General features: G+C 38.7%; 8 protein-coding genes across 8 annotated transcripts; 7 read left to right on the top strand and 1 right to left on the bottom strand. All coding sequences in view use genetic code 12, as the record gives it.

The window, feature by feature from the left end:
• Positions 1–519: 519 nt before the first annotated feature.
• On the top strand, positions 520–5,415 carry CPAR2_808160 (uncharacterized protein; the record flags this gene model as incomplete). Its single annotated transcript, XM_036808731.1, has 1 exon — positions 520–5,415. The coding sequence occupies one exon, from the start codon at positions 520–522 to the stop codon at positions 5,413–5,415; it is 4,896 nt and encodes a 1,631-aa protein (XP_036665439.1).
• Positions 5,416–5,440: 25 nt separating this feature from the next.
• Positions 5,441–6,249, bottom strand: CPAR2_808150 (uncharacterized protein; the record flags this gene model as incomplete). Its single annotated transcript, XM_036808730.1, has 2 exons — positions 5,441–6,143; positions 6,197–6,249. The coding sequence occupies 2 exons, from the start codon at positions 6,247–6,249 to the stop codon at positions 5,441–5,443; spliced, it is 756 nt and encodes a 251-aa protein (XP_036665438.1).
• A 347-nt stretch (positions 6,250–6,596) lies between these two features.
• CPAR2_808140 (putative serine hydrolase) lies at positions 6,597–7,400 on the top strand (the record flags this gene model as incomplete). The annotated part of the gene is made up of 1 exon (XM_036808729.1): positions 6,597–7,400. One exon carries the CDS (start codon positions 6,597–6,599, stop codon positions 7,398–7,400), a length of 804 nt encoding a protein of 267 aa, XP_036665437.1.
• Positions 7,401–7,555: 155 nt separating this feature from the next.
• ABD1 (mRNA (guanine-N7)-methyltransferase) lies at positions 7,556–9,103 on the top strand (the record flags this gene model as incomplete). The annotated part of the gene is made up of 1 exon (XM_036808728.1): positions 7,556–9,103. One exon carries the CDS (start codon positions 7,556–7,558, stop codon positions 9,101–9,103), a length of 1,548 nt encoding a protein of 515 aa, XP_036665436.1.
• A 1,952-nt stretch (positions 9,104–11,055) lies between these two features.
• On the top strand, positions 11,056–13,284 carry CPAR2_808120 (ferric reductase family protein; the record flags this gene model as incomplete). The annotated part of the gene is made up of 1 exon (XM_036808727.1): positions 11,056–13,284. One exon carries the CDS (start codon positions 11,056–11,058, stop codon positions 13,282–13,284), a length of 2,229 nt encoding a protein of 742 aa, XP_036665435.1.
• A 945-nt stretch (positions 13,285–14,229) lies between these two features.
• Positions 14,230–16,431, top strand: CPAR2_808110 (ferric reductase family protein; the record flags this gene model as incomplete). The annotated part of the gene is made up of 1 exon (XM_036808726.1): positions 14,230–16,431. The coding sequence occupies one exon, from the start codon at positions 14,230–14,232 to the stop codon at positions 16,429–16,431; it is 2,202 nt and encodes a 733-aa protein (XP_036665434.1).
• A 5,918-nt stretch (positions 16,432–22,349) lies between these two features.
• On the top strand, positions 22,350–23,396 carry WOR4 (Wor4p; the record flags this gene model as incomplete). The annotated part of the gene is made up of 1 exon (XM_036808725.1): positions 22,350–23,396. The coding sequence occupies one exon, from the start codon at positions 22,350–22,352 to the stop codon at positions 23,394–23,396; it is 1,047 nt and encodes a 348-aa protein (XP_036665433.1).
• A 221-nt stretch (positions 23,397–23,617) lies between these two features.
• On the top strand, positions 23,618–25,705 carry CPAR2_808090 (uncharacterized protein; the record flags this gene model as incomplete). Its single annotated transcript, XM_036808724.1, has 1 exon — positions 23,618–25,705. One exon carries the CDS (start codon positions 23,618–23,620, stop codon positions 25,703–25,705), a length of 2,088 nt encoding a protein of 695 aa, XP_036665432.1.
• Positions 25,706–25,755: the final 50 nt, after the last annotated feature.

Here is a 25,755-nt window from a genome sequence, read left to right as displayed (position 1 = left end):
ACAATCCCACCATTAACAAATCCTCCTCTATCTCTCTGATGGTTCGTATTACCTATTACTTCGTCTTGAGCTCACCCACCTACTAACAGCCCACAGTCAGCTTTCAAGCCGTTGAATATCCTCGAAGATACTGTTTCAAAAAAGGATTTAGAGGAAGAACACACACGAGAACTACAATTTGAACAAGCATTCAAACTTTTCCAGCAAGCTTTGAAATTACAGAAACAACGAGATTACTTGGAAGCGTACAAAGTATATGACCAATTGTTCCAGATAGACATCATCTCCAATCACTATTACGATGAAGTAGACTACATTAAAGGTGTTCAAAATGGTATCGCCAATGGTGCGTCTGATGCATTATCTACCTTGTCTCCAAACTTGAAGTCTTTGAGATACTTAATCTTCAGAAATAGGGGGTTTTTATTCATGGATATTTTGAGACACGATTCATTTATTGACCATTTGAAAGATGAAACTGAAGATCGACAAGAGAGGTTTAAAAAGATGTTTTACTCGATGCTAGACGATTTTTCTGTGGCCCTATTTTACAATGAGGCGGATGAAAAGTTGTTGGAAGTATTATATGATTTATGGATATACTTGAAGGAGTTTAAACTAGCTAAATCGACAATGGAATATGTTGTCGAAAGCAAGTCTGAGAGTGATGATCTTTCTGGCCTTTTACCCATCGATTCGGATGCTGAGGAACGTTTACTGGCACTCAAAAGCAAGCTTTCAGTAGGACTATCCGGCGAATTGCAATCAGATTTTCTCAATGCTCGCTTTGGTTTTCTAGAACCAATGAAACAAGATATCCAAACTCAGCAGGAGCGACAGCTGAAAAAAAGCAAAATGCGTATTGAATTGACCCTGAAAGGTCTGCCCACTTCATGGGAGGATTTGATTGATGCCATCGATAGTTCCGTTAAGGGCCTTCAAGATGAAACAAAAATTGAAGACATTCACCGACCGAAACTTCGATTCACCGAACCTTACCTTCTTACCGAAGAGCCTGTCGAAACTATATCAATCGAAATCATTGACCAAAAGCCTGATGAAAACGTTGAGCTGTCTCAACCAGCGGTGGTTGAGGATGAGAAATGTGACATGCGTGAAAGTAAACAAATCGACATAAGCAACAATTGTGAAGTAGAGGAGAAAAAAGATGGTTCACAAAAGGACGAATCCCAAGAGACTAGACAACAGAACCATCGTGCATCAAAGCGTTTGGCAAAAATCGATTCAAACCCCGACAAACCAGAAATTGTTGTGGAGAAAGAGCATTTTACTGGTATCGACTATTTCACCACCAAGTTAAAGGAAATAGAACCGTCGCTAAATACTGCTGACATTGTTCTTCTTTACTTGAAAAAAGCAAGTGCGCTGCAATATTTGAATGATTTTGTGACCATCATCAATGACTGGACTCCAAACTATACTGCAGCATTCAACTCATTCAATTCAGGTAAATCCAAGTCGGCGGATGGTAACACTAAATTGCTTGAAATTTTGAACAATTTTAGCAACAATATACAAAGGAGCTCATCGGTGGAGAGCATTCGTGCTCTACCAGCATTGGAAAGCAATGTCATACTGGAACTTACTTTGCGAAATCCAGATTACACAACATTAAAGACCAGGGTTATCAAGCAATTGCTTAGTGCTGGTGAGAGCCCGTTTATTCTTGAATACAAATGGAATTTATCGATGCTTTCGAAATTTAGTGAATGGGTTTTGCAATTCGAGGGTTTCTTGGTCCAGAACATTGGTGAACTGCTTGAAGATGCAAAGGCAGCCGTTGGGGTATTTGAGCTATTGGTTGATCAATCAATTAGCTTGGAATCTCATATCAGGCGGTCGATCAACTCGAAAAAGTTCAACAAAGCAGTGACTAATGGTATGTGTTTGGAGTTGATCAAGTTCAATGATAAAATTAACAAGTGGATACGGATTATTAGTACAAATTTATCACCGGATAAGCAGGCAGATAAAGATTGGGCTTCCATCACGGCAAGATTCATGTGGTGTAAACTTTTGAAACAAAAATCACAAACGGTGAGTTGGGACACTAACAAGTCTATCCAGGCATCGCTCGAGGAGCTTCTCAGCTTTTTAACTACATCTGGATTGAATGTGAATGTTCAGTATCCAAACTATAAAAATTTCCCAGACTTGAATCTTATCAATGTGAAATCACAATTGACAGTCATTTCAGTGCTCGCTGTCTTTTGGAAAATATTGTTTTCAAACCAAACTAGGGGTAATTCCGAAGCGATTTATTTATTGGAACACATTCTACTTGACCTGGACGAGGGCAAGAATGCGGCTATAGTGTCAATTAGAAACTTCTTAAACACAGGAAATATAGACATGAAACTAAGTTTGTGGAGCATATTGCTCCAGTTTTACAAGCTGCTGGGTGTGACTTCTAAGCTAACTGTCGGCTTTGTCAAATGTATCGAGGAATTTAACGATTATCTTGCTGGCGAAGAATACATAAAACTTCCTAATAACGCCAGATTTACAATACTATGCAAGGTTATCGGATTCTACAACAATAATTTAAATTATATTGTCCACTTTTTGGAGGCACTGAACTGGGAGCTACGTGAACCTTTAAATATGAAACCAATCATGTCAATACTTGAGATTTCTTTGCTTTTTGAGGTACACGAAGAAGCGTGCAGCATCTCCTCGTTACGAACATCAATAAAAGAGAACTCGCCCCAATCGTATGATACATTCAAGGACATGCTTTTGAAAACTTCTGTCGTTATTTTGGCGATTTTGAGATCCCATTACTCAAAATTTGCATTGTACGCAGCCATAAAATTATTTCATGCACAACTTGGCGCTAGCGGAATTTGTGATGCTGCTAATGGTGTTTTTCTTAGAGCTGCGCAAGAATACCTTAGTATTTTGAATGGAACCGATAAGGACATGAGCCAATTAATAAAGTGCAGGTACCATTACAATATTGGTATCGATGGCTTTGTTCCCTTTGATCATGGCACCCAGGTTAAAGAAGAATTGGCTGAAGGCGATTGTAAAGATTTGTCCAAGTTTGTGTTGCCTTTATGCTTTCACACAAATACGATCAAGAATGTGCCCAAGCATGATATGAAGGTGATGATCGAGGAGATGTACGAGGCCATAGGTGATCCTGATTTTGACTCCGACGTAATTTTGAGTCGAAATAAAGCAATGATTGAATATTTTTTGGACACGACGCGCATAACACCAAAATTCGTGCGTGATACGTTTCATGGACTCATGAAACTAGAATTTGATCTGACTAAATCTGAATTTGGGCCGAGTGGGTTGTATTATCTTCAGGGATTATTGATTTTTTCATCGTACAAGTTGCGGAAGAAAAATATGCAAGGGAGGGCAGTCGAAATCGAGAACGCAATTATGTTGTTTAGAAATGACCTAATCTGCGGTGGGAACCGAATGGAGAGCTGGTTTTTGATGGGTCAGGCATATGGATTCTTGGTGGAGGATGACTTGATATGGACTTCAGATAAGTTGACCGTGATGGACAGAAAGATTGGGACTGCTAATTTGCAAAGAAAGTCGCTAATTTGCTATTTAATGGCCATAAACTGCACTCTTGATGAGCTGGCTAAGGAGCGTATCAAGCCAGTTGTAGGAAGCTTGATGTCGCTGTTTGCCAAAGAGCTCTTTGGAGCTGTATCCGGCCCTATGAATATGCTCGCATTTAAGGTACAGTCACATCCAAGGTTTATTAAACAACCTGCGGGAGCAACTTTCTCGAGCGTGTCGGAGAAGACAACTTTGCCAAAGAGTTTTTGTTTGAAGTTGATTAAACAGTCATTGCATTTAGCTATCAAAACCGAGGATGCCGACTGGACCGATTTTTACTACTTGTCAAAGACAGAACGCAAGTTGAATGACCCACCTAACCACGTTTTGGATGTCATGGCAAATGCATGTGCGATGGTGTCCAAGGCGAAGCAATCTGAGTTCATCATCGAGCCTTACTATTCTTTGGTGTCACTCTGCTTGAAATACGTCAAACTGGATGCAATTTCACCCAAAGAAGGACTCGATCATTTACACCAGATTCCATTAATACAAGTCAAAACTACGGAGGGACTTTCAAAAAGGCAGTTCTACGACGTGATAGTTTCATCTTTAAAACAGCTCGATGCTGCAGACAAAAAGAACTGGCAACATCGAGCCAAGTATAAACTTGCAAGAATTCTTTATGATGAATACGAGGACATCGAGGAACCCGCTGCAATAATGTCCAGCTTCATCTCATTAAAATCTGTCAACAAACAGTTGGTTCTGATTTGGAAACCAGAAGCGGAACGTCCGGGGAAACACTTTTTGTACACCTACCAGTACATACGATTCTACATTGAATTACTAAAGGCAAAGAAAGACATTAATAGCTTGATCACAATGATTCCAAAAATTCGTCGGTCTAGCTCTATAATGGTCAACTTATACAATGCTTGGGAGTTTCTTTGTTCCACGATTTGCAAGATGATGAGAACCGCTCTTGGCGTTGGAGACTCATTTAGATACACTGATCATTTCATCAACAATTTGCCGTATCTGACTTTTTCATCAAATGTAAAGTCAATGTTTGAGTCCTTGGAGCAGAAGGGTGTTCCACCAGAAATAATGCCATACTTGTGTTTTTTACAGGGTGCTAACGATATGAAAAAGTCAAATAATGGTTATGGGCCAACGTCGATGATTGACGACACATTAGTGACAATCTTTTTCAAGGTGTATACACATTACTATAGGGACACCAATTTTTATTCCCTGTTTAATTCACCTGGCTTGAAAAAGAAGATTGCTAAAAAGGATACTTTTCCACTAACGAATGATTTGTTGAGGTTATGCAAAAAGGATATTGATGCCAAATTGGAGACTTCAGATCAAGCGTACAATATCGCCTTGAATGAACTAATGGCCCAGTGCGATGAAAAGATCAAGAATGAGGTTATTGAATTGGACACCTCGGAGGAACCTGAAGGAACTCCACAAAGAAGCAGACCAGGTACGGCAGCAACCAATGGTGAGCATACTCCTACTACACCTAGTAAGTTGAAGGAGGAATCTACTGTATCAGTGATAGAGGCGACGCAAGAGAATCAATCAAGTTCGGGATCGGGTGATGATAATGCCAAGCGATATTTGATCAACATGGGATTGTTTAACCCGGATGGTTCAAAAGTTCCACCAATATATGATAATGATAAGGAGGAACAAGGGAACGGTGCACCTCTTCAATCCACATCCGAGGCTGAAGAGAGAGGTAAAAGACCACACGAAGACCACTTTCATCCCTCGAATAATGAAATGATTATCATTGATTCCTCAGATGACAATTCCCAAGTTGATGAGAGGCCCGCAAAGAGAAGCAAATAGATTCGGTCGTATATTTTGAGTGTATTTATTCTACCTCGGCTTCTGTTGTCACCAAATTACGAAGCGATAAATCATACACTATCTTGTTCAACCTTTGAGAGTTATATTTCAAACTATCATACCTCTTTCTTAAGATGTCGTTTTTCAAATCCAACAACAGAAACCCGTTTTGTATCTTAGCTACAATTTTCAGATTTATGAGCGCAATTGAATAGTTTGACGATTGGGACGTAGTTGAGCCAATGGATTGATTGATCACTGTAGTCGTTGTGTATTCAACGACAACGTCAATCATTTTCAATAGGGCAAGTAGATACAATTGGTAATTTACATCCTTGATGCCTAGAGATTGGAAGATTTCTTGTGGTGTAGCAATTATACCCGACTCGTTCTCGGTGGTTATCAACTTCACTTTTATAGTGTCATGGCCAAACGCGGTTGCAAGTATCCAAAAGTACCGATTGACCAAAATTACATAGATGGAATCCTCGATGAATTTGTTTGACAATCTTTCCTTTTGACTCAATTTACAATCCAATTGTGACAATGAAAGCGTGAATTTCTCAACGTTTCCACGAATCGACTCCTCAAAACTATTTGTGGTTTGGAATACTCCGTTCAATTGATTTGGACTAATAGATGTCCAAGAATTGATTGTGGTTTGATATGGGATGAGTGATAAGTCAAATTGATTCTCCAACTCTTGCAACAAAGTTTTCTTGTTGACGCTATTGTCAAGGGGGTTAGTACATGCATAACGTCTTCGACTGCGAGTACATACTCCTTGGCTATTTCCTCTCTTATATCTTTGAAAAATGCGTCTAAATCTGCCATTGTAAGTATTTGGTGACGGTGGAAGTGAGTGAAGAGAGAGATGCATTTTTGCCAGAAAGAAACGCACAAAAAGATTCCGTAATGGCATATATATCTATGAGGCTCTGCTAGCTCTCCTCCAACGAAAACGGGAGTGAGTTACAACCACAAGGCATGCATGCAATAGTAAATGAACAGTCGAAAAGGTTCGGCCAGTGTTACATCAAAGATTAGTATAGCTCCTTTGTTGAAAATGGAGGGTGCCCCACTTTTTCTCTGAGAATTGATGCAAATAAACGGGTCGAAAAAAAGAAAAGACTAAAGTTGTGTTGAGCTGTATCAATCTACACTCCTTCTTTTACACACTCATGTCAAGCATCTCAAAGGTTCTTTGTCTCCCTGGGTACTTGCAAAGCGGGAGCACCCTTGCAAGGAAATCATCTGGATTGCGCAAGATCCTTTCAAAAAAGCTAAACATCCAAGTTGATTACCTTACACCTTGTCATGAAATTAAGTCAAGACACGAATTAAGTTTCCCACTAGGCCCAACGGATGAAGAGAGTGACAAGGTTTGGACTCAAATTGTTGAAAATGGAAGTAATGCTAGATGGTTTGACGCACAAAGTGCAAACAATTACGTCGGATTAGACGATGCAATAAAGTTTATAATCGACCATATTGATAAAAATGGACCATACGACGGGATTATTGGGTTCTCGCAAGGCGCAGCAATGGCAGCTATGATCACCAATTGCTTACAAAAGTTTCTACCTACACACCCGCCACTAAAAATAAGCTTAATTGTGTCGGGATTTTGTTTGACTGTGCCCAGGAATGACGATCACAGTGCCGAAAATAAGCAGCGGATTTTGGAAATTACTGATCTCGATCAATATGCTAACGAAGTAAAAATTTCAGAGAAAGCGGCCAAATATTTATGTGACGCAAAGGGAGAGAGTATGGGAAAGCATTTACCTACAGAAGTCATTCTTCTTTATGGACTCAATGATAGCATTGTTCCTCCAATAAGGTCCGAATATGTCAGTACCTTATACAATGCTAAACAAGTACACAATTTTGCTCATGATGGTGGCCACTTTTTCCCAAATGATAAGAAAATAGTTCAGCCGATCGCAGAGCTCTTTGATAGAAAGGTCAATGGTAAGTTATAGTATAAACGTTTAGAATAGACATGCTTTAAAAATAATATAAGCTGTGATGACTTCTCATTATTGAAATGCACTTGGTAGCTATGAGAGTATCAACAAAAGTGGTCAGAAAAATGACTACAATTGCTTACCTATTGTACGTTTTCGACACTTCTGCAATGTCAGCAAACTCATCACTACCGCCAAAACCACCCCATGTTGCCAAAGAGCAAGAGATGAAAAGACGTCGGGTGGATAATGGGGCCAATCTTGAGGGATTTTCCCGAAGAGAGTATACTCCTGCAGCCAAACCAGCATCAGCATACGGGGATATCAAACAAAAACCAGCATGGCTCAAAAATGATGAGAAAAAGAACTTAAAGTATGAAATGTATGGACAAAGGTCAGATGTAGTATCTACGTCATACGTCAGGAGACTGACTGAGTCATCAAATTCTGTTACAACATACAAACAAAAACATGAAGAGCAAGACTCACGATTAAACCGGTTGAAACGAGCAAGAGAAACTGTTGAGAGACAGGTCCCTCCACGACGAGATGAGACGCCAGATGATGAAGAGAAAGAAGAAGAACAAGAAGATGACGATGAGTCTGTTCAACCATATTTACATCTAGACGTGGCGAATCCATCATCGACTCGTGCACGAAGCAATGACAGTTATCATACATTTCACAGTCGAATCAAGGACAAGGAGAATCGTGATATCAACAGTATTGTCAGACAACATTACAATCAAAGAACTCAGCAGTCTAAACGTCAAGGTCCAAGGACCAGCTCTCCAATTTACAAATTGAGGAATTTCAACAATACAATCAAGTACATTTTGATCGGCAATTGGGCCAAACATGACACTGGCTCATCACCATTGTTTTCAGTATTAGATTTGTGTTGTGGAAAGGGTGGGGATTTGAACAAATGCGAGTTTATCAAAATTGACCAATATATCGGCATCGACATCTCCGATTTATCAGTACGTGAAGCTTTTGATAGATACTCAAAGCAAAAAGCAAGATTCAGGCCACGTAATGGGACTCGAGTTGAGAATAGGTACAATTTTCAAGCATGTTTTGCCACTGGTGATTGTTTTACTCAATATGTTCCTGATATTTTAGAGCCCAACTTTCCAGGGATTATTGAGAAAACATTTCCTGTTGATACTGTATCTACTCAATTTGCATTACACTATGCATTCGAATCAGAAGATAAAGTTAACACCTTGTTAACCAATGTCTCCAAGTCATTGAGAGTAGGCGGTCGTTTCATAGGTACTATTCCCTCATCCGATTTTATCAAGTCCAAAATTGTTGACAAGCAATACTTTAAAGATGCCAAAACAGGCAAAGTCAAGTTTGGAAATGGGTTATACTCCGTTACTTTTGATAAAGAACCACCGGAAGATGGTGTGTTTAGACCCCCTTTTGGAAATAGATATAGTTATTGGTTGAAAGATGCAGTGGATGACGTACCAGAATATGTTGTTCCATTTGAAATTCTTCGAGCAATGTGTGAAGAACATAATCTAATGTTAAAGTATAAAAAGAATTTTATTGACATCTTCAACCAGGAAATACCCAACTATTTTGCGAAATTGAATAAGAACTTGATTGATGGGTTGAAACGTAATGACGGAAAGTATGGAGCAGAAGGTGAAGAAAAAGAAGCAGTTGGGTTTTATATTGGCTTTGTTTTTGAAAAGGTTGGATAAAGAGGTGGGGCTGTCGTTGATTAGATCAGCCTTTTGATGCTAGTATCTGCTTCGAGGCACTGACATTGGGTCAATATAAGATGATTGGGCTGGGATGCAATCATTTTCACAACCCATAAAACCTTCACCTAGAAGACAATCATGCCACTGAGAGTTCGTGTATCTGTAATAGCATCTTCAACCTGAATGACTCACATATTTGCACAAGCACAACTAAGCTAGCTCCTTTTTTTTTGAACCAGATACTGCTTTTTCCATCCAATCAATGGTGTTCCAATTCGTATGTTAATTTCGTTAAGAAGAGGTATTGAAAATCAATGCCAAGAATTTATTCCATTAGTTGCATAACGTGTAGGACTAAGCAATCACAAAATCGAATTTACAATCCACCAATGGTTTTGTAGGACTTACAAAAATATCATTAAACAATAAACCTCTTTGTTTTATCAATTTTCTAGGTCTCGGGTCAATAAGTACTTCCCAGCCTTTCGGGGTGTATTACATTGTTATTTCCCATTGTACTCTAGCGCTGCATATCCATATTTCTGTAATAAGATCTATATACGATGTAAGGGGTCTTCTCTGAAGGTGTAGGGACTTGGCAGGTTGATACCAGGCCCAAACCCATAGTTAGCTAACGGCTGTACCTTGAAATGTCAATTAAAATGATTCGCTCTCCGTAAATCGGACACATATGCAAAGTCTATAATAGTTCAAGTTGCTTCTAGAATGTGATTTAACATTTAGTGCCTCCACTAATTCTGTACCCCCTCCCCCCCAAAACAAACTCTTTTAATTGAGGCGTACATAACGAACGCAGGCGGTGTTAAAACCACACAAAACTTCAAAAACATTTACCTAGTCATCACTGCCAACTTACAGCTGAGGTGCTTTTTCTTACTATTCCCACCACCTATACCCTTCTTGAGCTTTATCCGCTATATGTAAGCTCGGTCCTACTGAGTTTATTGGAACGTTTGCAAGTATATACATTATATCCGCGGCATCAAATTTCAGCTATGGCTCTTAATTTCTACCCAATTTAAGTAAAAAGTTGTGTACGCCAAGAAAATCAATGCAAAAGTTTTCTTTCCAAAACCACAACATACAGTCAATAAAATATTTGAGCTAATGTACAAATTTTCATTACCATATGTCTTTGTGACAAATTAGTTTAATGAACTAATAATTGACGTTGAAAATAAAAATTTTCTTGAAGGGTTGTCTATTTTGCAAAGACGCTAGGCATGCCAAGGTACCTGTCAAATGTTGAACTTTTCTAGGGAAGTACTGAGTTGCTCGATATATCTTCTCATCGTAAAATGGGTGAGATTTCGCTTGTGAAGAAGAATAGACATTGTTCTTTCCTCCAAAACAATCAGATGTTAAGCTTGTTTTAGGTTAAAAAAGAATTTCCAATTTATTGTTTGAAAGCTTTGTGTTCGTTTGAATTTGAATTGTTAGTTGCAAACAATGCAAAATGTAAGGAACGAATATCAACACAATGATCCTTTAGATAAAAATTATGGAGCATCAATTAGTTCTGCCATTCGCTGATTGGATACAGCAATGATTTTGGTTTTTATGAAAAAGTTATCTGATTGGATCAGTGAAGGTATTGTGTAATGTTGACACTGTAAATGATCTGCAGTATTTGCAACTTTATTGTTCTGACTGTCGTCAAAGGCGGTTAAGCAAACAATAAGTTGTAGCCAATGACAATAGCAAAAAGCATCGTGCATGTATGTATATACCAAGTACAATAACAACACCGTAGGAGCAACAACTTACGACATAGAAAGCCCCAATAAATCACTTTGTAATTGAAAGAATTTGGATTGGGTATCAGAAACGAATATGTGTATAAAAATGAGTTGAATGCCCCCTTAGTTCAGCTGTCACTAACAATTAAGTTTGTCAATTCCATCACCAACAATCATTAAACTTTTCTCATGCAGAATCTAGGATACTTTGCATGCATTTTGCTTGGCTTCTTTTCCATAGCTAGTGCCAGCTTGGAACCATACAAGAAACTAGGCAAGAAAAGAATATTCTATGCTTGTACCAATCAAATTACATCGGAAGTTTCCTTTTGTCCACCAATGGAAAGATCTTGTCAATGTGAAAACAAGAACTACATGGCCACCATTGCTGGATGTTTAAGAGATGTTAACGAGGAGTTGGACTTTACCAAAAATTTCATGCACGAAAACTGTGTCTACTATAATATCACCGTGGCTGACAACTGGTACGATACATCGATAAAGTTGTATGATGAAAAGGCAAAGTCTGCTGGTGAGATTCCAAACTTTAATATGAGTGTCCCAATTGATGTTCCTTTCAAATTGAACAAGTCCATGACTGGTATATACCAAGAATCATTCAAAAGATTCTATGACAACTATGATGACTCAATCTATTATGGTGCCGGTATGTTGGGCTATTGGTTATTGGTGTTGATCTTGGGTGCTATTTTCAACTGGACAAAGATATTGTTCCCCAACTTTACCAAAAGGATGACAAATCCTGTAGTGAACTGGTGGAGAGAGTACGTTTCCATGCCAGCTACATTCAGAATGAAGAAGCTGCAAGAACAAAACTTTTTGAGGTACTTTGGCTTTTTGATCCCTTCTAGATTTGAATCGTTAGTCATCTTTTTGTTTTACTGTGTTACTATATGGCTCCATGCAATGAATAGTAAAGCTCTCCCTGGAGATCCCGTGTTTGGTGGAAAGTATGATGCGGAATTGAGATATGTTTCAGATAGAACGGGTATCACTGCAACATTGATGATGCCATTGGTATTTTTGTATGCTGGAAGAAACAACTTTTTGCAATGGTTGGTGCAATGGGATTACAGTACCTTTATGGCCTATCACAGACATACTGCAAGGGTGATGTTTGCCTTGGCTGTGATTCACTCAGTTGGGTACACTATTCTTGTTAAAGATTACTACGCTGAAGATGCTGCAGAAACTTATTTCTTTTGGGGTATCATTGCTACAACCGCTGGTGGTCTCATCATGATTCAGGGGCTTTTCTATCTCAGAAGAAGATGGTATGAAATCTTCTTGTTCTTACACATTGTGCTTGCAGCAATTTGGGTTGTAGGTGTTTGGGTACATGTCAGAGATTTTGGTTTCATCTGGTTGGTTTATCCAGCCATTGCTGTTTGGTGTTTCGATAGGGTGGTGAGAATTGGGCGTTTGATTGTATTTGGTTTTCCCCATGCTGATGTCACTTTGTTGGCTGATGAGACATTGAAAGTAGTTGTTCCCAAGCTAAGCTACTGGCACTCTATCCCTGGTCGACATGCATTTATTCATTTCATAAAGCCAACTTACTTTTGGCAATCACATCCGTTCACCTTCACCGAATCAGTAGACAACAAAGACAGCATTGTGTTATACTGTAAAGTCAAAGGAGGAGTAACACACAGTTTGTATCAATCATTGGCAAAGGCACCAGGAAGAACTTGCAAAATAAGAGTGAGTTGCGAAGGTCCATACGGTGAGCCAACACCTGCTAGATATGCTGATACAGCTGTCTTCATTGCTGGAGGTAACGGAATTCCTGGATTGTATTCTGAAGTTGTTGACATTGCGGAAAGAACACAAAACAGTGATAACAAGTTGAAGTTGACCTGGGTTGTAAGAGAGTGGAGGTCGTTATATTGGTTCTACGAGGAGTTACTTCAATTGAAGAATACCAAAATTGAAACAACTGTTTACATCTCACAACCAAAAAGCTACACTTTTATTGATGAATTCAACAATAGATTTGCAGGATTGAAGAGGTTGTCAATGGATGGACTGGATGATCTTAAAGCTGACTCCAGTAAGGAAGATGTCAAGGTTGAGGAGTCGTCGGCCTCAGAGAAACAAAGCTCAACTGATGAGATGGTTAGGATTGACGAGCCAGTTCGTGAAGATGATGGTTCTTACCATAGAATCATTGATATTATCAAGAGTGAACTTTCCCACATTACATTTATTGAAGGCAGACCAAGCATTGAGGAGCTCATTCCACAAGAGATTCACGAATCAAACGGATCTATTGCTTTTGTTACTTGCGGACATCCTGCCATGGTTGATCAAGTACGTTACTACTGCGCTAAGAATGTATCAAACAAGGAAAGGAAAAGGGTCTACTTCTATGAGCAGATTCAAGTATGGGCCTAAAAGAAACCAAAGAGAACGCCCGTGGCTTTATTTAGAGTCTAGCGATTTATTTAAACTTTTTAATTAATTTGAAAGGACCAATATAGTGTAGAAAGTTGGTACAATTGTGTCAATGAAAGATAGCATTCATGGTTATACACTTCCACCAGCGGCAACAACTTTGGGATTTATACTTCGTATCCTCTTATCCTCTTCAGGCGTCGGTATTACGGAAATTGAAAAGCTTAATGAGCTCTTGAACCTTAATTTTGTCAGCATACATTGGTTTGTTATTTCAGCATATATTTCACACACTCACTTTTCCACCTCCACGTATTATACTAGAGCTACAGGTTTAAGTATCGGCCAACATTCGCTCACTTTATGTAGTTGGGAAACAATTTTCCATGCAGTAGTAGTTGTATTTTTGACGTACCTATGGAAACTCCCATGAGGGTCAATTTTGTGTTATCTCTGCTCTGTTTAGGAGAGACAAAGTTTCAGAAAAATCTAAATAATTAATAAACCAAATCAATAGTTGATCCTTTAGATAAAAATTGAGTTATGGCCCCATTAATGACTATGATGATCAATACACCGTGATTGATGGCAATTTACCCGATTTTACATCTGCCTTATATGATTGGATCAGTTAAATTGTTCATGCAAATTCAAACTTAAATACTAGACCGGGGAGACCAGGCATCCATTATACGATTTGCGACTAAGGCGGGTGAAATTGATAGGGTTGCAAACCATGGAGGGCTGTGGTTAACATCAGGCCACATTTAAAATTTCATGTAATTGAATGAGTGGGAGAACGTAATTTCAGTCTTTAGCGCTGTCAGTATTGAAAGTGAAACCCTAATATTGTGTTTATACTTCCATGAGCAATATATAAATGGATTGAGCTCTCCTACATTCGCAATCACAGCACAATTTTCCAATCATTAAACCTCACCTATTATGAAAATTTTGTTACAATTTACATGCTTATTGCTCGGGTTAACTTCATGGGTACAAGCAAGTGAAAAATATCCATCTTACAAGCCATTGGGAGCGAAGAAATACTTTTATGGTTGTTCAAGGCAAATGCTGTCAGAAGTCACAATATGCCCTCCACGTAACCTTACTTGTCAATGCGTGAATGAAAACGCTTTAGCTACAATTGCCGGATGCTTGAGAAGTGTCAACAAGTCTGTCAATGCAGCAGCAGAAACCATGTTGGAGTACTGTGAACGCTCTCATGCTAAAGTTTCACCAGATTGGTACGAAACAGCCATCGAATATTTTGACAAGTATGCTAAATCACCTCGAGACATTCCAAACTATAACAGATCGATGCCTGTACAGATTCCAATTATTATGAATAAAACTAATACTGAACTCTTTCAAGAATCCTTCAATAGATTTTACAACAACTATGACAATTCGATCCTTTATGGTGCCGGGTTGTTGGGTTATTGGTTGTTGATTTTACTATTGGGAGCTATGTCGCATTGGACAAAGATGTTGTTCCCAAGCTTCACCAAGAAGATGACTGGTCCCATTACTAATTTTTGGAGAGCCAATGTTTCAATTCCAGCTACTTTCAGGGTTAAAAAACTGCAAGAGCAAACCTTTTTTTCAAAGTACTTTAGCTACTTGATCCCTTCAAGATTGGAATCATTGGTTATATTTTTGTTTTATTGCGCCGTTATTTGGTTGCACGCTATGAATTCAAAAGCCTTGGAAAACGATCCTGTTTATCTCTCGAAGTACAATGCTGAAATGAGATACGTAGCTGATAGGACAGGAATCATTGCCACCATGATGATGCCATTGGTATTCCTTTATGCGGGAAGAAACAATTTCCTACAATGGTTGGTCGGTTGGAACTACTCAACTTTTATGGCGTACCATCGACATACAGCAAGAGTTATGTTTGCCTTGGTTGTTGTACACGCAGTGACATTCACTTATGTTTTGGCAGCAAGGTATGCCGCAGAATCTGTAATGCCTTACTTTATTTGGGGGGTTGTTGCAACCGTTGCTGCTGCAATTATGTTGGTCCAAGGTATGCTTTACTTGAGAAGAAGATGGTATGAAATCTTCTTGTTCTTACACATCATATTGGCCGCACTTTATGTTGCTGGTACTTGGGTGCACGTTGAAGAGTTTGGCTTTCTATGCTTGGTTTATCCAACCATTGCTGTTTGGTGTTTCGATAGGGTGGTGAGAATTGGGCGTTTGATTGTATTTGGTTTCCCCCATGCTGATGTCACTTTGTTGGCTGATGAGACATTGAAAGTAGTTGTTCCCAAGCCAAGCTACTGGCACTCTATCCCTGGTCGACATGCATTTATTCATTTCATAAAGCCAACTTACTTTTGGCAATCACATCCGTTCACCTTCACCGAATCAGTAGACAACAAAGACAGTATTGTGTTATACTGTAAAGTCAAAGGAGGAGTAACACACAGTTTGTATCAATCATTGGCAAAGGCACCAGGAAGAACTTGCAAAATAAGAGTGAGTTGCGAAGGTCCATACGGTGAGCCAACACCTGCTAGATATGCTGATACAGCTGTCTTCATTGCTGGAGGTAACGGAATTCCTGGAATGTATTCGGAAGCGGTTGATATTGCTTCAAGAACCAAGAGCAAAAGCAACAAATTGAAATTGATTTGGGTGATCAGAGAGTGGAAATCATTGATTTGGTTCTACGAGGAGTTGCTTCAATTGAGGAACACCGGGATTGAAACCATAGTCTATGTTTCGCAGCCTACAAATCCAGCAAACATTGACGAGTTCAAGAGTGTGACGCGTCCCAGGATCAAGGAATTTAACAAGGAAGAGCTCAATCTTGATGAATCACTGGTGTCCGACAAGCTCGGATTAAATGACCAGGTTTTACAATACTCTCTAACCTCAGATAACGACTCAACTATGCAAGAGATTGTCAATGACATTAAGACTGAACTTGGCCATATTGAGTTCAAAGAAGGCAGGCCAGATATCGGCGCGATTATTCCTCAAGAATTACGTGAATCAGATGGGTCTATTTCTTTTGTTACATGCGGCAATCCCAGCATGGTTGACCAAGTTCGATACTATTGCAGCAAGAATATCTTTAATAAAGAAAACAAAAGGGTCGATTTTTATGAACGTGTTCAAGTTTGGGCGTGATTCTTGTTTGGCTGTTACACAAAATTTTTGATGCGTCAACTCAATATATTCTCTGGTGCTCCTATATATTCTATCTTTTGTATCTTTATTATATCTGATAGGGCCAACTCTGATTTACTTTTGAATCTGCAGCGCGACTTTTTGTGAGTCAAATTGTCGCTTAAATATTCAAGTGATGCATTTTGAATTGAACAAAACCTGTTGAGACTGAAAGGCACAAAGCTGTGAGATGACTTTAAAGTTTGATCTAATGTAAAGGTATAGTTATACGAGTTTAAGTGCAGCGTTCAAGGGAAAAAAATTTAGTCTACTGCTCTAGCGGTACAACCAAAGTTTCGATGCTAAACTTCACAGCTAAATTTTAGGACAGTTTTAGTCAATACTGTATTTTCAGGGTGGTGATTCAAGTTATCTTCATGAGGTCCAGAATTCTTGTATATAAGAGCATACTGAAACTCCAAGCGGCAATCACCCTTCCCGTCAACTTTTTACCAAAAACAGTATCTACATCAAAACTTCACCATTGAGTAGACCAGGTCCAAGTTTGCACTTCTTTAGAGCGAAGCACATTGTTCAACAAGAATGAGGCAATATATTATTTTCAAACCGTGCTTTCCGGGAGAAGACTGCAATTATATGGACCCTAGATTTAGAAAAGAAGTCTTTCTGGAGTGAATTCACACAGCAACCAATGCTGTGCCTAAATCGATCCAATTGGCTTTGAGGCTTGGACGACTATTACGAAATGTAAACTACAGCTGTTGGATAGTGGTTACAAAACAGTCTGCAAAGCTACTTATTTCCAGGTAACAAAATAGGAAAAAAAAACACAATAGAGTTTCAAACACCAAATTGGAAGAGACCACAAAGTGGTTTATTTTATTTTTCATCTGCGAGTGCAATGACATCACACAACGAACACAAAGCCCACATGTACAGAAAAGTGCCCATTTACGATCCACATAATCCAACATAGGAGTGTGGGCTAGTGTTGTTTTTAGTATACACTGATTATAAATACATCAGGATTGCTCAAGGCAACAGAGACCATAACGTTTGGCTTGAGGTATTTGCAACTTTGGGATACCCACGGACTGCTCATATACCCTGAGATAATTACGCGTGTACTTACAATTGTCGCATCAGCTTCTTTATGTATAAATTCAGTATTGTCCCTATTAAAAATAACTAAGTAATAGTTAGATCTTTCCTTTCCTTTTTTTTTTATCATGAAGTGACTCGCTGTGGTGAAACTGTGCCACGTGATCAAATTTGATGGGTTAGTGCTATCACCGAATAGACGCTGTCATTTAGTGTGATAATCTCAAGGGTCAACAAAAAATTGGGTGAGTCAATCTAAAAATTAAGTACCATCGTAAAAGAGAGCACTCTAATGACGCTGGTTTGAGGGGGATTTTGGAATGCTGTAAACAGCTGCTGCAAATAAGAAAACCCCTTATAGCTCTTGATTAGTTTCCTAAGAATTTTACAACAGACAGACAGGTGACTCCATTTGTGTATGGTAATCTCAATGTGTCGTTCAATCAGAATTATCAGGCTACTTTATTTTTGATTTTAAAATCCACGTCGGCGTTTAATTCTTTACTTGGTTACAATAACTCCGATGCATTTTCGGAAAATCAGATACCCGAAATCACTGCTTGCAGTGAGTGTTAACGCCCTGGAGGAGGCAAAGTTCCAATCTGAGGCAGTTACTTGCTGAATAACAGTGAGCAAATACAGTTGCGTGCAGCGAATGAGGCGAAATAACGGGGAGTGCTGAAAATCCTTATGATTTCTCCAAAACAACTCCATTTTCTGCTCGAAAAGAACTCTAGCATTTTCATTCACATCATTATATGCCATAGTCTTGATCCACACTTAACCTAATCACAGTTTTTTTCAGCAACATGCCATTTAAAAACAACACCAAGATAAACATACCCTCATCTCCTTTTTTTCGGAAGCGGCATTGGTGTTCTTTAGTTTTCGGCCCGGAAATAGGGTTTTTAGCTCTTGCAGATTAGCACAAACATACACTACTCTGACAATTTTTTAGATCAGCCAGCTAAAAGTTGAGCACCACAATTTATGCAAAATCATATGCGATCTGCAAACACCTCCACTCTAAATGCTAATCACTGTTAAGTTCATATCTAATCGACTACTCTCGGAAACACCCCTTTGGGCCTTAAAAATCTAGATTGGCTGGCGAGTTCAAATAGTAGTCGTAAAAGTTGAAGACAATCACACTAGAAAAGCTTTTCAGTACGCAAGAAATACAAAGGACGCAAAAAAGAAGTCAACTAACATTTCCTTAATTTACCCATATGTATAGTTTGCGCAAACAAAAGAAATGGCGCAATCTAAGTATTCTTTTAAATTGTAACGCAATTCTGATTTTGTTGCAACTTGAGAACTACATCATTGTACCCATGACGCCACATTTCAAAAGTTTGTTGACGGTTGTCGCGTATCACACCATTTTTCACGCAAATTGATGGCTCTCGTCTATGCACTACTCAACAACACGGAGCAATCCGATCGTGCACTTCTCACGCGCATCGCCGGGATGGTCTGCATTTGAATTCAACCACAATAGACTTTTACCCCGCTTTGATTTATCACGTACTGTTACACGGTGACACTGACTTTAGGTTCTAGCCACAAAACTTTGGTTTCACCTGCTTCAATACAGGTGGCAGTTGTAAACTTTCTATAAAGGTTTGCGTAACTAATGCAAACGATATAATGAGGTTGGCGTTAATTGAGCATTCGGGTCAAGTAGCCTTGCTCATATTCGGTGTGGAGTCTTTGAAGTTGATTGTGCCACCCCCATTTCACTGTCGTTACTTTCACACTCTATGCGCAATGCACAGCACAATACGTGACATGTCAACGAAAAGAAGAAAAAAAGAACGACATTTATTGTTTGCACTTGAAGTACTTTGAAATAAGGTTATGAAGACCAAATTGTGGGTCTTCTGTACCATTTTTAGACCACACGTCAAAGGATTTAAAATAATCACCAACACTCCTTTAGAGACCCATGCGGAACTCCATAATTTGAGCAAATTATCTATAGCCCAAATCTCTGTTTTAGTTACGTTTTAGTTTCGGTGTATAGGATTTAAGCGCTCGGATTTATAAAATTGAATAAACACGGTTATTGGAATATGCGAAAGCGATCAAAAAATGACAAAAAGTCTTTGTTTTTGTTCTATTTGTGCGATGAATTTCATTATAGATTTAGAGATTTACGTCATTGTGATGCTATTGTATAACTTGCCGGTGCCGTTACGGACTTATCGAAGCTTCTTCACGGGGAAAAGCATACAAGCAGAAGCGATGCGATTTTAGAAAGAAGTTTTACCAGAATCTTCTTCTTGGTAAAGATTAAGGTTTTTTAGAAATCACATAGAAGCAAGTCACACACAATAGTGTTTCTTCTTTCGAATTATTTCCCTTTTGTAACCTACATGTCACAAAACCAACTGGAATCACCAGTCGTGTAAACACTGCAAAGAAGTAACAAATACAAAACGCTGTTGAACAGCTGAAACGTAGGAAAGAATCAACAAATCGTTGAACGGAGGAGATAGTCAATTTTCCATAAAAGACACGGCTGTCTGCCATCTAAGTGTTAGTAAGTTTTTAATTCTGATACACACTTTATTTTCGTGCCTTACTTTATACAACAAGCCACTCCGAAGGATGAATGTATAATAATAGACGGAGTTTAAAGAAAAGGGTGATTTTGTAATTATGCAGTTCTTCTTGTCTGTTTAGATGCTTCCATTTAGTAACCATTTATTAAAAACAATCTTCAGAATGTTGGGCAACCCATGCATTTAATGTTATTTTGATGCGTGATTTGTTGGGGAAAGATAGAGCTTTGTGCGCTTTTACTTGCATATTATTCTAGTACAAACAATTGATTATTAATATTACAAATTTAAAGCTTTGTGCATTTTCCACCAGCTTATACATGTGAATTTAACCTTGGCCGAGTTTGGTCTGATTATCCTAAAGTTCACTTTTTGGTTTAGTGACAATATTCACGATTAGCGCCAAAAATGAATTGTCTTTAGAGCCAATCACGAAATGCTCACACTCTCCTTTTCTTGACAAACTTTATACATTCCAGGGCTCACTGATGATACAGTGAAGAAAATCAACCCCTCAAAGCATTTGTCCTCTTTTTATTTTAGGACAAGATGCATATACGTGTGAACTAATGGTTTGATTTTTGTTTTTCTGTTTTGTTTTTTCTACGGACAACGCCCAATCTGAACACCTCGATGGTTTTAAAGTCCACAAAGCAAAGCATTGTAGAGAGGGCAATTCTGGAATCAATACACTAAAAATTCACTTAGATTATACATAACAATAGGAGACACGTATTCAATCACCTAGTTTAACAAAGGATTTAGTCTAGTATTTTTAGTGATGCAACTCTACTAACACCATTTAGTCGTTGATCACTAACACCATATTATTGTTAAATGAAATTGGATCTTTGTTCCATTATTTTCTCTATCGGGCGCTAGTTCCAAGTTGGAACTACTGCTTAAAGTTGGTGGCTTCATTAAGTACAATGAAAAAAAAAAGGATCTAACAGCTTTTACTGCACAACGTCTATTCTTGTTCCATCTGATATCCCCCATAAAAGTACAAAGAAATCGAAATCTTTGTCTATGGTTGAATACATAATAATTGTGAAACGGTCGCAAGATACTCGGCTATACTTGACCGATATCAAATACTACAAATACTCGAACTTTTCCTTTCGAAAAGAAGATTTTTTAGAGCCCAAAAGAGAAAGGTCGTTTGTAGTTGAACTTTCCCACCTTTTTGCCCCCCCATTTATGAAGTTTAACCTTATTGTATTTATTAAATGTTTGAAACCCTGTGTGTGTGCTTCCGTGCGACTACTACTAAAATTGATTAGAAAATTCCACTGCATGAACATTACACTAAACTTTGTGAAGTTATTATATTTCCACGCGCCAGAGTTTAAAATTAAAATTTCGAAGATGCAGTTTATTGTCTGATTTTTTTCCATTAAACTTAACAACTTTTAAAACACAAGAGGATTTTTTTACTAACTAAATTTAAACTATGTGTACAATGCACTCTATTGTGATGTACTGTATGTATCTCTCTCTCACAAAAACACCGTCAAACAATACTGAACCATTTGTTTTGAAAAATATATAAAAAAAAAAACCGATTTCGTATAAAGGATATATTACATGTCAAATATTATTTTCTTTAATTATTATCTTACTCCAGAATTATTACTTTTGGCAACTTCTACCCCCCAAAGGAGAATCAGATCTCACATTCAAGGGTAAAAGCATAAACATCCACGTACGGTCACCGTGTTCCTGTTACATTCATTTGTTTTAGATAATTTTACTTGAAAAGGGCTGAAGAGTGACCTTGAAGTAAACAACGGCACTATCGAGATCAACATCCGTTCTGTCACCATAAATTCATCTGGACACAACAAACGCTCAGATTATAAACCATTCATTGAGCAGCTAAATATTCATATTAGGAGCCCCACCGTTAGCTACACAGTTTTCGACACGAATATTCAAAACCTAAAAAGTACCTCACAAAGCAACCTATTTGTGCCATACCACCAGTTTTTTCAAACTTTTCATTGTGCTTTACACGTGTGGTATTTAATTTTCCAAAATCGTGTTACTTTATTGAGATTTTACAAGGCGGTTTTTTTGCAAAGTTAAAGTTTCAATAACAATTTGAAGTGAGTGAAATATTCAAACAGACATCTATCTAAAAGATTTAAGTAGTGTGTTGCATTCATTCATCAATTAAAGGGCAACTAGAGCTCAGATATCACCACAAGAAGTAGAATATACGATAAGAAAGCGGGTCATCAAACAAAAATGTCTTCCACGGACAAGATCAATACCCAAAGTGAACAAAGAGGCGCGGCTACCGCTAGTGGATATGGGACAGATAATAAGACAACCTTACCCCCCTTGGGTTCAACAATGAAGACAGAACAACCAGAACTGTACACCCAAACACAACAGCAACAGCCTTACGAGTACAACGTTCAACCCTCTATATATTCATCGTATCAACAATCGAACTACGACCCGTACCAGAGACAAAGCAGTTTGCAGCCGCAGAATGCGTATGCTGGAATGACCCAGTACACTCAACAAGCCTATCCTTCTACTAATGCATCTGGTGCTGTTCGATTTCTGTATTCTGGTAATAGTGCGTCGGCGGTGCCAGCATCCACATCAAAACAAGATCTTCATACACATGTACCGCCAGAGAAGAAAAGCAGACGTTTTAGAAGAAGATACAATCAAATTGTTAGAAAATACCCGTGCTCGTTTCCTGGTTGTCTGAAAAGCTATGGATCGTTGAACCATTTGAATACTCATATTGTTACAAAGAAACATGGACCTCGGAAGTCGAAGCTCGATTTCCAAAATGGGGGCCATAATAAGGATGACAAACTTGAGCCTAATTTTGCCCAACAAGACCATGCAGCACAGCCGCACGTTCAACAGCCAGCACAGTACCTGCTTCCACAACAATCACAAATGCCTGTACCTACACAACAATACGTTACACAACCAAACGATTACTCTGGGTACTATTATGGCTATTCTGCTCCACCCAACTTACGTCCAAATGTTTCGAATGATTCATCGCTGGTACCGGTCTCTGGCTCCGGGTTGTATTACCTGGGTTTACAGCCCACATCAACTTTAGTCCCACAACAAACTCTGCAAATACAACCACAGCGCTCAGGGGGATCCACGTCTACACCACAATACTACCAGGCTACACCACAACAAACTTTGTATGCGTCACAGTTTCAACCACAGCAACAACAGCAGCTGGCTCTAGGATCAGGTATTTATGCTAACCAACAATCCCTGCCTCAACAGCAGCGAACTAACCGTCCTTAGATGGAATATGCTTGTTCACAATGATTGAAAGAGGGTTCCCTTCGAACTCTTTTCTTACAGTAGCTTTTATTTTAAATTTGTATTTTGTATTATTATAGTGAAAAAGAGATTTTTATATTTTGTAACTGGTAGCACGATTTTTCTTCATATATTTTTTCGCATTGTATTTCGTGATCTGGCGAAGATAGCCTTGCCTAGCGCATGCAGAGCTTTCCACTAGCATGACTGACGCAAATGATCGAACAGAGGATTCGAGCCGAAAGGAAGAATCTGTGGAAGAGTTGAACAATGCCAGTGGGGTTCTGAAAGGTGAAATCGAGACAAACCAGGATTCGTTTGAGAACCAAACCATCGAACCAGCTCAATCAGAGGTGCCAACATCAAAACCTCTGAAAAAAAGATTGACTCTCCAAGAAAGGCTAGCACTAGCTGCAAAGGGAATAAAGAAACCGAGCCCAAAGCCATTGGTAGATGGTGAGCAAACACAAACACAAGCTCAAACACAAGCTCAAACACAAGCCCACGCTCAATCAACTTCCCCGGTCATGTCACCCCAAGTAACCGGCAACCAGGGGACCAACGATGGTGATTCAAAGTATAAAGCCGAGGTTGAGAAACTAAGGCTTGACATAGCGAATTTAAAGAAAGCAAAGCCCGACTCGTTTGCGAAGGAACGTCAACAATTTTTAGAGAAACTCAAAACTAAAGATGAAACTATTGAACAATTACTCAAGGAAGGAGAGTCATTGTCGCGCAAGGAGCTCGTTTTGAATGAGAGCATAAAGAAGCTCAAGTTAGCTAACCAAACGTTGGAGGAGGATATGGCTGAATTTGCTAAGAAGCACGATTCTGTATTAATTTCCTCTCAAGAACTCCAAGAATTAGTCAAGTTTCATAAACTAAAAAATGTGGATCAATTAATTGAAAAGTTTTCTCAATTGAATCAGGAATTAATTGAAAGCAAGAAGGAGTGTGAAGGTTTGAAGCATTGGGAGACGCGTTATAATGAATTGTCAAAACAGCATGAGGAGCTTATTGCAACGAGAAAAGAATTAACCAAAGAGGTAAACTCGCTCAAAGTTGAGCATGAAATGGCAAAAAAGCAATTTGAGTTGGATCTTGAATTAAAGCAAGACATTATTGCGTCCCAAAAGGATGAACTTTCTAAAGCAAAACAAAATTATTCAGAAGAAATAGCACGATTGGAAGAAAAAGTTGAGTCGTTGAGAATGGACCACGAGGTACCGACAATACCTCATAGTGATGACAAAATTGACTTTGACGATTTCAAAAAGTTATCTGATGCGCATCATGTTTTGCAGAAACTGTACTTGTCTTCGCAAGAGAATTGGAAATTGATTGAGTCTAACCTTTCTTTGAAAGTAGATACATTGAATTCGGCATTGGATGTAGCCAAGCGGGCAAAACACAAATTGAGCAATGATTTGATCAAGGCCAATGGCGCTTTACAGTCGCAATCTAACGATATAAGAATCCTACAGGATGAGAAGAAAAGGTTGCAAGAACAGGTGAACGAATTGCAGCTATCAATCAAACTCAAAGACAATGACATACAAGTCGTCAATGAAAAACTAGAGCGTTTACAATCAGTATACATACAAGAAAGATCGAATCTTAACATCAAAATTGACTCTTTAAATGAAACAATTAAATCACTCAAGGAGCAACAAGGACCACAAGAATCAATTCCCAAATTGAATCGTGACAGTTCAATAAGCTCCGATTTGAGCTGGAACGAAATTCGTCTTGGCGAATCATCAAACACGCCTGCATTGAATAAAGAATTTGCCATGTTTCTGAATCACTCGCTGGCGTCCTTCACTGAGATTGGTGAAGGTGAGCTACTGGAACGAGAATCTTATTTGGCACCTGGTTTGGGTTTTGCCGCAAGCGGGAACAACGGAAGCACCAGTGGACTTGGTGTACCAACATCTCTAAGTAATAGCAATAATTTACAATTGATTCATAAAATGAGTTCAAACATTAGACGATTGGAAATTGAGTTAAATACTCTCAAGGATGAATACGAGAAGCTATTAGATGTCAAGGAATTGAGGGAGCAGGAATTGCTTGAGTCAATAAAGGTCTATGAGCAAGTAAACGAGTTAAAGTCAAAGATTGAGGAACTAGAGAAGATAATTGAGGAAAAGAATGCGAAGGAGCTGACGATGTTGGAGTTGATTGGTGAAAAGTCGGAGCAAGTTGAAGAGTTGAAAGCAGATGTTGCTGACTTGAAAGATTTGTGCCGCAATCAAGTGCAACAAATGGTGGAAATGCAAGGCTTGTAGATAGATTGTAAAAGAATAAAAAGAATTGATATTTTTACCGATGGAATTTG

The sequence above is a fragment of the Candida parapsilosis genome, contig 005807, assembly GCF_000182765.1.
Source record: "Candida parapsilosis strain CDC317 annotated contig 005807".
Taxonomy (NCBI): domain Eukaryota; kingdom Fungi; phylum Ascomycota; class Pichiomycetes; order Serinales; family Debaryomycetaceae; genus Lodderomyces; species Lodderomyces parapsilosis.
This window is presented reverse-complemented; position numbering and strand designations above follow the sequence as displayed.